The 15,164-nt window shown below is 41.4% G+C and overlaps 1 protein-coding gene across 5 annotated transcripts in view; it reads left to right on the forward strand.

Annotated features, from left to right (window-relative positions):
* LOC127360273 (regulator of G-protein signaling 3) overlaps positions 1–15,164 on the forward strand; it is a 36,926-nt gene that overhangs the window by 18,108 nt on the left and 3,654 nt on the right. For 4 of the 5 annotated variants that reach the window (XM_051394643.1, XM_051394644.1, XM_051394646.1 and 1 more), the window contains 10 exons: positions 6,021–6,126; positions 7,621–7,717; positions 8,021–8,278; positions 9,030–9,069; positions 9,155–9,417; positions 10,158–10,241; positions 10,921–11,032; positions 11,888–12,057; positions 13,696–14,248; positions 14,457–14,667. In XM_051394643.1, the coding sequence (XP_051250603.1) occupies positions 6,021–6,126; positions 7,621–7,717; positions 8,021–8,278; positions 9,030–9,069; positions 9,155–9,417; positions 10,158–10,241; positions 10,921–11,032; positions 11,888–12,057; positions 13,696–14,248; positions 14,457–14,667 (1,894 nt within the window). Of the gene's footprint in view, positions 1–6,020; positions 6,127–7,620; positions 7,718–8,020; positions 8,279–9,029; positions 9,070–9,154; positions 9,418–10,157; positions 10,242–10,920; positions 11,033–11,887; positions 12,058–13,695; positions 14,249–14,456; positions 14,669–15,164 lie in introns of all 5 variants that reach the window. The other variant, XM_051394645.1, reaches the window with a different exon arrangement.

Consider the following 15,164-nt stretch of genomic DNA (forward strand, 5'->3'; position numbering starts at 1 on the left):
ACACACACACTGTAACACACACACTGTAAAACACACACTGTAACACACACACACTGTAACACACTGTAACACACACACACGCACTGTAACACCCACACACTGTAACACACACACAATGTGACACACACTCTAACAAACAAAAACTGTAACACACTGTAACACACACTGTAACAAACACTGTAATAAACACTATACACCCTGTACACACACTGTAACACACACTGTCACAAACACTGTAATAAACACTATACACCCTGTACACACACTGTAACACACTGTACACACACTGTAACACACACTGTAACAAACACTGTAATAAACACTATACACCCTGTACACACACTGTAACACACACTGTAACAAACACTGTAATAAACACTATACACCCTGTACACACACTGTAACACACACTGTAATACACACTGTAACACACACTGTGCACACTGTAACACACACTGTAACACACACTGTACATACTAACACACACTGTACACACTGTAATACACACTGTAACACACACTGTAACACACTAACACACACTGTAACACACTGTAACACACACATTCTACACACTGTAACACGCAGTGTAACACACACACACGCACACACACACTGTAACACCCACCCACACACACACACACACACACACTGTAACACACGCACACACACTGTAACACACGCACTGTAACAAACACTGTACACACACTGTAACACACACTGTAACACACTGTAACACACACTGTACACACTGTAACACACAATGTACACACTGTAACACACTGTAACACACACTAACACACACTAACACACACTTACACATTGTAACACACTGTAACACACACTGTTCACACATTAACACACACAGTACACACTGTAACACACATTGTACAGAATGTACACACACTGTACACACTGTACACAATGTACACACATTGTACACACTGTAACACACACATTGTACACACTGTAACACACACTGTAACACACACTGTACACACACTGTAATATACACTGTAACACACACTGTAACACAATTCAATTCAATTCAATTTTATTTTTATTCGGTCAATTCATAACAGAAGTTATCTCAGGACACTTTTCAAATAGAGCAGGTCTAGACCGAACTCTTTATAACATTATTTACAGAGACCCAACAGTACCACCATGAGCAAGACCTTGGAGACAAGGGCAAGGAAAAACTGCCTGTTAAAAGGCAGAAACCTAGGACAGATCCTCCGGCTCTAGGTGGGTGGTCGTCTGTCTCGACCAGTTGGGGTGAGAGAGAGAGAGAGAGAGAGCGAGAGACAGACAGACAGACAGCAACAACGGTATTGGCAATGGCAATCTAGCAGGACCATGGCAGGAGGCTCCACCAGGATCGACAAACCCGGAAGGAAGCTTTTTTTTTTTTTTTTTTTTTTTTTTTTTTTTTTTTTTTTTTTTTTTTTCCCCCCCCCCCCCCCCCCCCCCCCCCCCCCCTTTTTTTTTTTTTTTTTTTTTTTTTTTTTTTTTTTTTTTTTTTTTTTTTTTTTTTTTTTTTTTTTTTTTTTTTTTTTTTTTTTTATCGGATCCATGAGAACCTGCGAGACGAGAAAGCACAAGAACTCCGGGGAAGAAGTGAAGTTAGTAACATGCATTAATGGGACATGAATGAGTGCAGAAAGAGAGAGGAAGGGAGGAGCTCAGTGCACCATGGGAAATCCCCCGATAGTCTAGGCCTATAGCAGCATAACTAAGGGATGGTTCAGGACTCACCTGATCCAGCCCTAACTATAAGTTTTATCAAAGAGGAATGTCTTAAGCCTACTCTTGAATGTGGTGAGGGTGTCTGCCTCCAGAACCACAACTGGAAGCTGGTTCCACAGGAGAGGAGCTTGGTAACTGAAGGCTCTGGCTCCTGTCCTACTTTTAGAGACTATAGGAACCACAAGTAGCCCAGCATTCAGAGAACGTAGTGTTCTAGTGGGGTAATAGGGTACTATGAGCTCTTTAAGATATGAAGGGGCCTGACCATGAAGAGCTTTATAGGTGAGGAGGAGGATTTTAAATTCAATTCTACATTTTACAGGGAGCCAATGCAGAGAAGCTAGTACAGGAGAGATGTGATCTCTTTTTCTAGTTCCTGTCAGTACTCGTGCTGCAGCGTTCTGAATTAATTGGAGCGTTTTAATGGACTTATTGGGGCAACCTGATAATAAAGAGTTGCAGTAATCCAGCCTTGAAGTAACAAAGGCATGGATTAGTTTTTCTGCATCTGTCTGTGAAAGGATGTGTCTAATTTTTCTAATATTACGTAAATGAAAGAAGGCGGTCCTAGAGGTCTGCTTTATGTGGGAGTTAAATGACAAATCCTGATCAAAGATAACTCCAAGATTCCTGACAGTGGTGCTAGAGGCCAAGTTAATGCCATCTAGAGTGACTATATCTTTAGACAATGAGTCTCTAAGGTTTTTGGGGCCAAGAACAAGAATTTTGTTTTTTTCTGAGTTTAACATCAGAAAATTGCAGGTCATCCAGGATTTTATGTCTGTAAGACATGTTTGTATTTTAGATAATTGATTAATTTCATTGGGTTTGATTGATAGATATAACTGCGTATCATCTGCATAACAGTGAAAGTTAATGGAGTGATTCCTAATAATGTTGCCTAAAGGGAGCATATATAAAGTAAATAGTATTGGTCCAAGTACAGAACCTTGTGGAACTCCATGACTAACTGTAGTATTTATTGAAGATTCATCGTTAACATGTACAAACTGCGAGCGATCTGATAAATATGACTTAAACCAGCTTAGTGCGCTTCCTTTAATGCCAATTTGATGCTCAAGTCTCCCCAAAAGAATATTATGGTCAATGGTGTCAAATGCAGCACTAAGATCTAATAATACAAGTACAGAGACAAGTCCATTGTCAGAAGCAGTCAGAAGGTCATTATTAACTTTAACCAGAGCTGTCTCTGTGCTGTGATGAACTCTAAATCCTGACTGAAAATCCTCAAATAAACTATTGTTATGTAGAAAGTCACACAACTCTTTGGCGACTACTTTCTCCAGAGTCTTAGAGAGGAAGGGGAGGTTAGAAATCGGTCTATAGTTGGCTAAAACCCCGGGTCAAGAGTGGACTTTTTAAGAAGGGCTTTAATTACAGCTACTTTAAAGGACTGTGGTACATATGCTGATAATAAAGAAAGATTAATCATATCCAGTAAAGAAGTGCCAATTAAGGGAACAACTTCTTTAAGCAGCCTAGTTGGGATCGGGTCTAATAGACAGGTTGATGGCTTCGATGAAGAAATGATTGGAGTTAACTGATGAAGATCGATAGCAGAAAAAAAATCTAAATATATTTCGAAGTTTACATTGGCAGAAGTCCCTGAACTTGGAGAGCCACTGATAGCTGTTGATGGCAGTTGGTGATTAATTTTCTCTCTAATAGTAATAATTTTATTATAGAAGAAGCTCATGAAGTCATTGCTACTTAAGTTTATGGGGATATGTGGCTCAATAGAGCTGTGACTCTCTGTCAGCCTGGCTACAGTGCTGAAGAGGAACCTAGGGTTGTTCTTATATTCTTCTATTAGTGCTGAGTAATAGGCTCCTCTGGCATTACGGAGGGCCTTTCTATAAATTTTAAGATTATCAAGCCAAATTGAGCGATATTCTGATAATTTGGAAGAGCGCCATTTCCTTTCAGATTTTCTAGCTATTTGTTTTAACTGGCGGGTTTGGTGGTTATACCAAGGTGCTAGTCTCCTATGTTTTAATAATTTCCTTTTTATAGGAGCGATAGAGTCTAATGTTGATCGTAGTGAGCCTGTAGCACTATCGACAAGATTATCAATTTCAGAGGGACTAAAGTCGTTATAGGACTCTGTTAAATTCAGACATGGCATTGAATTAAACACTGAAGGAATCTCCTCCTTAAATTTAGCTACAGCACTGTCAGATAGACATCTGCTGTAGGAAGTTTTGCCTAATGGCTTATAATCTAATAATATAGATTCAAAAGTTATTAAATAATGGTCAGATAGGAAAGGATTATGTGGGAAGACTATTAAATGTTCAATATCAATGCCATATGATAGAACAAGGTCAAGAGTGTGATTAAAACAATGAGTTGGTTTATTTACACTCTGACAGAAGCCAATTGAGTCTATTAATGATATAAATTCATTACTAAGGCTGTCATTGTCAACATCCACATGAATATTAAAATCACCTAGAATAATTACTTTATCTGATTTAAAGACTAAACTTGATAGAAACTCTGAGAATTCAGATATAAAATCAGAGTACGGTCCAGGAGCGCGGTACACTATAACAAATAGAACTGGCTGCAGTGTTTTCCAGTTTGGGTGAGAAAGACTAAGAACAAGGCTTTCAAATGAATTATAATTTAGTTTAGGTTTGGGGTCCATTAAAACGCTCGAATCATATATGGCTGCTACTCCACCTCCTCGGCCTGTGCCTCGAGGAATGTGAGTATTAATATGACTGGGGGGGGGGGGTGGATTCATTTAGGCTAACATGCTCCTCGTGGGACAACCAGGTCTCAGTAAGACAAAGTAAATCAATATCATAATCTGATATTAATTCATTCACTAAAACAGCTTTAGAGGACAGAGACCTGATATTTAACAGTCCACATTGCATTCTCTTATTTTGTGCTACTGAGGAGTTACTTTTAATTTTTATTAGATTTTTATGTTGAACTCCTCTTGTTTTTATTTCTTTAAATAATTTCGGTGGTCGGGGGACAGACACAGTCTCTATGGGGTTTTGGGTGGGTGACTGTTCTAAAGAAAGAGCAGAGAAGTGTGTAAGACAGCAGCTCTGCTTCCTGGTCCTAACTCTGGACTGTCAGGTTTTAGAGATAAACTTCGCCATATTCCTAGATAAGAGAGCCGCTCCATCCAAAGTGGGATGGATGCCGTCTCTCCTAATCAGACCAGGTTTTCCCCAAAAAGGCTTCCAGTTATCAATGAAGCCCACATCGTTTGCTGGACACCACCTCGACAGCCAGTTGTGGAATGACGACATGCGGCTATACATGTCATCACTGGTCACATTGGGGAGGGGTCCAGAGAAAACTACGGAGTCCGACATTGTTTTAGCATAATTACACACCGACTCCACATTAATCTTAGTGACCTCCGATTGGCGTAAACGGGTGTCATTACCGCCGACGTGGATAACAATCTTACTGTATTTACGATTATCTTTAGCCAGCAGTTTTAAATAGGATTCAATGTTGCCCGCGCTGGCCCCAGGGATACATTTAACTATGGCCGCTGGCTTCGCTAAATTCACGTTTCTGACTATGGAGCTGCCAATAACCAGAGTTGGTTCCTCAGCGGGTGTGTCGCTGAGTGGGGAAAATGTATTAGAAACGTGAATGGGTTGGTGGTTTGTACACACACATTGTACAAACTGTAACACGCACTGTAACACACACACACACACTGTAACACACACACACTAACACACACTGTAACAAACAAACACTAACACACACTGTAACACACACTGTAACACACACTATAACCCACTGTCGCACACTGTAACACACACTGTAACACACTAACACACACTGTAAGACATTGTAACACACACTGCACATACACTGTAACACACACTGTAACACACTAACACAAACTGTAAGACATTGTAACACACACTGTACATACACTGTAACACACTAACACACACTGTAACACACACTACATACACTGTAACACACACTGTAACACACTAACACACCGTACACACACTGTAACACACACTACACACTGTAACACACACTGTACATACACTGTAACACACACTGTAACACACTAACACACACTGTACACACACTGTACACACTGTACACACTGTACACACACTGTAACACAAACTGTAACACACACTTTAACACACACTGTAACACACACTGTACACATCATCATCATCAGTGACGTCATTTAGCTCAGTCTGATGTCATTGGTCGTTCTGTCTGTCTGTCTGTCTGTCTGTCTGTAGGAGGTCCGGCTCATCAGGCCGGTCTTCGTCAGGGAGACTCAGTCCTGCAGCTAAATGGACTTCCTGTAGAAACCTGGAAGTGTTCCGACCTCGCCCACACCATCAGGTAACTATATTACTATATATCTATATAAATATATTCTATATAACTATATATCTATACAACTATATTACTATATTGCTATATAACTATATAACTAAATTAATATATTCTATATTACTATATAACTATATAACTAAATTACTATATTCTATATTGCTATATAACTATATTACTATATATCTATATAAATATATAACTATATTACTATATAACTATATAACTATATAAATATATTCTATATTACTATATATAACTATATTACTATATAACTATGTAACTATATTACTATATATCTATATAACTATTAGTGCTGTCAAACGATTAAAATATTTAATCGCGATTAATCACATTAATGTCATAGTTAGTTTTTATCTATTCTAAATGTCCCTTGATTTCTTTTTATCCCAGTATTTTTCCTCATTTTAATGCTCTTATCAATATGGAAAAGTGGATCAGCTTGCTTTGTGCAAATGTTTTTATTGAAAAATCATCCATTGTCGCCTGGCTTTGACGAGGGGGCGGAGAATTCGCATCAGCTGTGTGTTTGGCCATCAAGTGGTATTTCAGACTGGACGAGCTGTGATCATAGCTCAGTTCACAACGACAAAACACACAGATCACTTTGATCTTGTCAATGGAACCATTTGGCAACTTTTTAAAAGTAAACTTTCCATTCAGAATATTATTGGCATCCATTTCCGCGTCTCACGCTCGCCATCCACTCAAAACGTGATGTCTACTACTCTTAAACAAGTGTGTGCGGCGTGCCTGTTTTGTTTCCGGTCTAGCTAGATCCGGTGTAGTGTTGTAGTTTTTCTAACGTTACTAGTTGTTCCAACAGCGTGTGAAAAAAACTACAAAGTGTGCTAGGCCAAAAAGAACGTTAATCTTGCGATAAAAAAATTGACGCCGTTAAAATGGGTTTGCCTTAACGCCGTTAATAACACGTTTAACTGACAGCACTAATAACTATATTACTATACATCTATATAAATATACTCTATATAACTAAATTACTATATTCTATAATACTATATAACTATATATCTATATAACTATATTACTATATAACTATATAAATAGATAACTAAATTACTATATTCTATATTGCTATATAACTATATTACTATATATCTATATAACTCTATATATCTATATTACTATATTACTATATAACTATATTCTATATTCAATAATACTATAATACTATATCACTACTCTCTTATGAATGTGTGTGGATGGGTGAGTGTGGCTGTAGTGTACAGCCCATTAGGTGGTCAAAAGACTAGACTTACTATATTCTATATTACTATATACTGTATTACTTTACTACCGTTAGTTTCAAAATAAAGTTTTACTTTCATTTAATGAATATTTTTATGACATTTTTTTTATTTCACTTTTTAATGACATTAGTTATGTTTTTATATCATCATCCAAATTCGCCTGTGTGTCTCTCTGCCTATCTGTCTGTGTCTGTACCTGTCGGTCTGTCAGGAGCTGTCCCTCTCAGATAGTGTTGGTGGTGTGGAGAGGTTTACCTGAGCTCAGATCAGGATGTGAAGCTTTGCTCCGCCCACCAACAAACAACAAGGTATATAAATGATATATAATATATATAATTAAGGTGTTAAACAGTGACACCTGCTGGTCATAACAGGAACTGACGGTGTGTCTCGAGTACTGTACAAGTACAAATGTAAGGTACTTATGATGATCATTACTAATGAGTATTTAATAAAGGTGCGTTACGTTATACTTTTACTGCTGTACATTAATCTGATAGCTGTTGGTGTTACTTTGATGTTAGTACTCCACTGAGTACTGAACTGGCTATTGACAGGTCTTGGTGACACAGTTAGTCTTTATGCTAAGCTAACATCACTGTGTCTCCTAGACGACCGGCAGGAAGCTGCTGCCTCACCCCACCCACAGTAAACATGACCGGAGACGGGGTCAGGGGTCAGGTGTCAGGTCCAGTCTGGGAGCTCTGGGTTCCCTGTGGAGGGACCGGAAGGTGAACCGGGATGAGGAGGAGGATGACCAGGAGGTGACTGAGTACTCACCTTGCACCGCCACGCTGAAGGGAACCCGGGTGACATCTTCACATGGAGACAATTACATCATCCTGTCACCTGTCAATCCAGGAGGACAGGTGAGTCTATGGGGTCTACAGGGTTAGGGTTAGAACCATGAGAACCTACGAGACGAGAATGCACAAAAACTCTGGGGAAGAAGTGAAGTTAGTAACCGGCATACAGGAGAAATATGATCTCTTTTCCTAGTTCCAGCACTCGTGCCGCAGCGTTCTGAATCAACTGTAATCAACTTTAATGGACTTATTGGGGTGAAGCAGAACCTTTCACTGAATGCAGAATCCTTTGCATGATAAAGAACATTTCAAGCACCATCATGCCCTCTGTTTTCCTAGAAGTTAGAACCCTACAACTCATAACATGTCCTTTCACAAAGAAAGACCTTTCTGCTGTCTAAAAAACTAAACCTAGAACCAACCTAGAACCTTCCTTCTGAACTCTTCCTTTAAACATTAATAGTAACTTATCTCCTGACTAAACACAGAACATAGAACCTTTAACCTGAACTAGGACCTGACCTAGAACATGTCACCTGAAATACAGTAGATCTTTGTTGAACAACTTCCTCCTAACTGAACCTTTCATCTGATGTTGAACATGGTGCAGAACCTTTGACCTAGAAGAAAGAACCTCACATTGAACCTTTTACCTGATCTAGAACATATCTCAGAAGCTGATAGCACCATACCCTCATCAAGAACCCTAAGAACCTAGAATTTACATAACAAACACTATCAGTCAGATTATCAGTATGTTGTTGTGTGAAGAACTCTTGATAATAACAAGGTTCTCCATCTGTTTGTGTTCCAGCTGCTGCAGCCGGTTTATCATGACAGGAATGGAACAATCGGTAGGATGTCCACACTGAGTACTGATAATCCATTCTGAGCATTGACAAATGTATTGATTAAATCACCTCTGTTGTTAATCACCAGGGCGTCTGTACCAGACTCATCCTAGCAGGGTTCAGAACCTCCTCCAAGACCCTCGACCCGGATCGTCACAGCGACCGTTCACTGGCCACACCTCCACCCTGCCCCCACCCCCCTCCTCTTCTACCTCCTCTTCATCAGCCCCGCCCAGTAACTATGGCAACTACCAGAATTGCACCATCGTCCAATCACATCTCCCCTGCTCCTCCTATGGATCCTACGTCACCCTGCCGCCCAAAACCCTCATCTTCCCCATCTTTGTCCAGGTTAGAGTCTAGAACCTTTTTAGCCTGTCCCAGAACCAATCCAAGACCCTAATACCTAACATAGAAAACAAGGTGGAACCTTTAACCTGACCCAGAACTCAGAACCTGGAATCACTGACCCAATACCACAATGTTAGAACCAGGTCAGAACCTAAAATCAAACCTTATATCCAATGTCAGAACTTCTTCCCTGCTATGGAATCTATTCTAAAATCTAGGATTCTTCCTCCTGACAACCCTGGAAATATTCATGTGGACCTTTTTAAAAGGAAAATAAATAAGGGTAACATTCTAAGCTCAATGTTAGAACCAAATATCTTCATTTTCCCAATCTCTGTCCAGGTCAGAACTTAGATTCACCTGAACAATCCCCAACCAAGAACTTAAGATGGAAACTTAAATCCAACCCAGAACCTCAAATAGAATTGATCCTACTCTTTCACGAGTTACAACTCAGAACGTTTAAGCTAAACATTAAAACTGAAGAACCACATTAAACCTAGAACTTTCCCTGCTCTTGTTAGAACCAAAGATAACTATTGTCAGAACCCCAAATCATTTTAAGAACCTTGTACTTATTATAGAACATGATTCAGAACCATTAGCCTCGTCATATTCAGCCAGAGACTTAAACTAGAACATTTCTTTTGACCCAGAACCTAACATAGTCTTTTGTCCTGATGTGTCCTAGATGCTTTAATCAGCCCCAGAGCATTTCACCTGAATCTTGTTGTTTGCAGCCTCTGGATCTGTGCAGTCCAGACAGAACCCTGCTGATGGCGGAGGAAATGGTTTTGCACCAGGCCGAACTGCTGCCTGCAAAGGTAACTGTACTGTAAACATCCTGTAAATATATTGCAAACATAGTAAAAGTACTGATGTTGGGACAGTACTACTCATACTACTGCACATCTAATAGAGATTATTGATCATTTGTACAAAATAATATTTTACACATTTTACTCTCTAGAGTCTAAATCTGATCCTGAAGGACACAACGACCTGAACCAGGATCAGTTTCACACTAATGGATCTGTACTGCTGACACACACACACACATAGTTTCTGGGAACGTGCTGCGTTTAAGTTTCATGTTTTCAGTAAAAGTGAAGATCAGGAGGAAGACGAGACGTCTGTGGGACACTATTGATGTTAGCAGAGGTCAGAGGTCAACATGATTTTACTTACAGTCTCTACAATACTCAGAATGAATTGAGACATTTAAAAAGGATGTTATTCCTCTGAAACATCTGCTTTTTCTACAAAATCTATTCAGAGCAACAGATAATTAGTAATCGATAAGCAGTAATCAATAATGACACTAAACTCTGATCCAGTATGGATCTTTTTGGTGTGGTTTAAAAGAAATGTTGTGACATACTTTACAATCCGTGTTGTTGCTTCCATATTCACATATTCTGCAACATTTAGTACATAGAAACCGATAAATATAATATTGATTGTTTGTTTGTTTGTTTGTGTTTGTGTGTGTGTGTGTGTCAGGTGACTGTGTTGATCTACAGTGACCTCCTGCTGTTCACCAGAGAGGACGATGCCGGACGCTGTAACGTCCTGCAGAGTCCCCTGTACCTGAACACACTGCAGCTCAGAGAAGGTAAATATCAGTTGTCTGGCTCCTGATTGGTTCACGCAGTCGTTTTTGTTTGTTTCCAGGAAATAACAAACTGTAAAATCAAATGAAAAATAACATTGTTGAAGCAGAAACTGACGTAAAGAACCAGACAATGTGATAAAAAGACAATCGAATCAATAATCCGAAAATATTTCCACCCTAAAACTGATTGAGCTGTAAACTGAATTTTCTGAATGTTCTGTGATCAAACACATCAATGCTGCTGTTAATATTTACATTATTAATAAATGTTTAAAAATGTGTCAACATGCCTTATGCTGTTAGAATCATCCTGAACCTTGTAAGTACGGACATCCACCGATCAGCAGTAACACTGTGAGCACTGGACTCCCTGACAGATCCCAGACCAACAGACTGCTCTGCACTGTGTGTTCTGACCTCTTTCTATCAGAACCAGCATTAACTGTTTCAGCAGTTTGAGCTACAGTAGCTCGTCTGTTGGATCGGACAACACGGGCCAGCCTTCACTCCCCACCTGTATCAATGAGCCTCGGCCCACCATGACCCTGTCTCTGGTTCTGTTCCTTCCTTGGAAACTCTGCAGGCCAGGAACATCCCACAAGAGTTGCAGGTTTGGAGATGTTTTGACCCCCCACACACTGACATGAGCCCTGATATACCCCCCCCCCACACACACACACACACACACACACACACACTGACAGGAGCCCTGATACCCAGATAATCAGTGTTACTGGAAGGGCTCACAGTGTTACTGCTGTTCGCTGTAGAAGGTTTGGGACATTTCTATAAGAACAGAATTAACTTCCTCTAATCAGAGGAGGGCCGCCATGTGTGTCCATTGTGTGTGTGCAGTGTCATCAGAACCCCTCCAGATCTACTTCCTGCAGAGCTCTCAGAGCTGCTGGCGTTGTCTCTTCAGTCTGGAGGCGTACAGCATCGAGCAGAAGGTCAGAGTCAGCCTCTGTCTCCATGACAACATCCACCTACAGCTGGTCGCCACGGAGACTGGACACACCCACCAGGTAGGACCACAGCGAACAGTGTAACTACAGCTAACACTAACTACAGCGGACACTGTAACTACAGTGAACACTAACTACAGCGAACAGTCTAACTACAGCGAACACTGTAACTACAGTGAACACTAACTACAGCGAACAGTCTAACTACAGCGAACAGTCTAACTACAGCGGACACTGTAACTACAGCGGACACTGTAACTACAGCAAACACTGTAACTACAGCGAACACTGTAACTACAGTGAACACTAACTACAGCGAACACTGTAACTACAGCGAACACTGTAACTACAGTGAACACTAACTACAGCGAACAGTCTAACTAAAGCGAACACTGTAACTACAGTGAACACTAACTACAGCGAACAGTCTAACTACAGCGAACAGTCTAACTACAGCGGACACTAACTACAGCGGACACTGTAACTACAGCGGACACTGTAACTACAGCGGACACTGTAACTACAGCGAACACTGTAACTACAGTGAACACTAACTACAGTGAACACTGTAACTACAGCGAACACTGTAACTACAGCGGACACTGTAACTACAGCGGACACTGTAACTACAGCGGACACTGTAACTACAGCGAACACTGTAACTACAGTGAACACTAACTACAGCGAACAGTCTAACTACAGCGAACAGTCTAACTACAGCGGACACTGTAACTACAGCGGACACTGTAACTACAGCGAACACTGTAACTACAGTGAACACTCACTACAGCGAACACTGTAACTACAGCGAACACTGTAACTGCAGCGAACAGTGTTACTGCAGCGGACACTGTTACTGCAGCGGACACTGTAACTACAGCGGACACTGTAACTACAGCGGACGGACACTGTAACTACAGCGAACACTGTAACTACAGTGAACACTAACTACAGCGAACAGTCTAACTACAGCGGACACTGTAACTACAGTGAACACTGTAACTACAGTGAACACTAACTACAGCGAACAGTCTAACTACAGCGGACACTGTAACTACAGTGAACACTGTAACTACAGTGAACACTAACTACAGCGAACAGTCTAACTACAGCGAACAGTCTAACTACAGCGGACACTGTAACTACAGCGGACACTGTAACTACAGCGAACACTGTAACTACAGTGAACACTAACTACAGCGAACACTGTAGCTACAGCGAACACTGTAACTACAGCGGACACTGTAACTACAGCGGACACTGTAACTACAGCGAACACTGTAACTACAGTGAACACTAACTACAGCGAACACTGTAGCTACAGCGAACACTGTAACTACAGCGGACACTGTAACTACAGCGGACACTGTAACTACAGCGAACACTGTAACTATAGCGAACAACACACTGTTCATGAACACGCTGGAGATGTGCACCATCTGTGCCCAGGTGCCTTTGAGCAAGGTGTCCATTTCTCCATGATTTTATTTCAGGCCTTTGTGTAAAGTAAGACTGAAAAAAATGTCCCCATTGGGGATTAATAAAGTATACCTCCTCCTCCTCCTCCTCCTCCTCCTCCTCCTCCTCCTCCTCTCTCTCTCTCCTCCTTCCTCCCCCTCCTCCTTTCTCTCTCTCTCTCTCTCTCTCTCTCTCTCTCTCTCTCTCTCTCTCTCTCTCTCTCTCTCTCCTCCTTCTCAGCTCTCAGACCTCCCTTCAGACTTTGGCCTCCTCTCTCTCCGTCACTCTGACCTCCTCTATCGTCCTTCCTCCCCTTACTCATCCTCTGATCCTCCCCTCCTCCGCCCCTCCTCCCCCTTCTCCTCTCACTGTGACCCCATCAGGCCTCCTTCCCCCTCTCCTTACTCTCCTACTCCTTTCTCCTCCTCGACGACTCCTCCACCCTTCTCACCTCCTTCCAGGACCTTCACCACTGCATCTCAGCTTCTCCCCCCACCTGCCCCCTCCAACTCCTCCACCCAGAGGAGTCCAGTCTGGAAGGAGAGAGGAAGAACAGAGGAGGAGGAGGAGAGGAAGAAGAGGAGGCAGGAGGAGGTGGAGGAGCGGCAGCAGGGGGAGGGGGAAAGTGCCTCAGAAACATCAGAGAATGTGGGAGGTGTTGGGGGGCGGGGCCTTCTCCTCAGCCCCCACCACTTTAACATGAAGGAAGAGGAAGAGGAGGAGAGTGATGAAGATGAAGAGGCAGAGGAGGGAGGAGGTGCTGAGGAGTTTATATCCAGCTACAGACCTGCAGGTCAGTCTGAAAATCCAGTGCAAGCGAACACCAGACTCCATTCAGAAAACCAGAGATTTTAGCTCGCAGAATAAAACCTTCTGAAAACCTGTGTTAAAGTAGCTGAATGTATAAATAATGATTATACAATAAATAAATATGGAATATGTAGAATATAATATATGTAATATATAATCTATAATAAACAGTGGCTCTATTGTTTCTTCAGTTCTTCGTCGCTCTCTCTCTGAGGGTTCTCTACTGCAGGAACCTCGATCGCCCCGCTTCCTGTCCGACAGCACCATCCATCGACTCACCCGGCCCGCAACATTTGACCTCGATCCTGACCCTCGGCCCCCATCCATTCACACCCTGAGGAAACAGCTGACCAGAGAGGGGGGGTCTCTGTCCCACATGCTGCTGCTGCTCAATGGCACCAAGGTAGAGACCAGAATAGACCTGGACAGACCAGTAAAGAGCAGTAGAGTCTAAAAGAGTCCAGAGGAGGGCAGCAGAGAGACCAGCAGAGAGCAGGGCTGAATAAACATTTGTTATTGACCTCTGTATAAAATATTATGAGGTCAAATATGAACAAAAATATGATTCCATAAAAACAACCGACTGCATTATTAAAACTACTTTATTTATAACAAAAACAGTGACAAACTCAAGGCTGTAAGAAGGAACCAAGCAGGGTTATCATGTCATAACATAAAAGGAATACAGCACCAGTAGAGACCAGAGGGGTATTGCACAAAACCAAGATAAGGGATTAAGCCGGGATATATTGGTTATCCTGGCTGAATTTAGCCTCAAGTCGGTTGCATGAAAACAGGTCAAACTTATCCCGGCCAAGTTACTATGTGAATTTATTCTCTGCAGTTAGCCTGCTCCAGACCAGGCTAACAGCCAGGCTAAGATTAATCCTAGTGATTCA

The sequence above is a fragment of the Dicentrarchus labrax genome, unplaced genomic scaffold (genome assembly GCF_905237075.1).
Source record: "Dicentrarchus labrax unplaced genomic scaffold, dlabrax2021, whole genome shotgun sequence".
NCBI classification, from domain to species: domain Eukaryota; kingdom Metazoa; phylum Chordata; class Actinopteri; family Moronidae; genus Dicentrarchus; species Dicentrarchus labrax.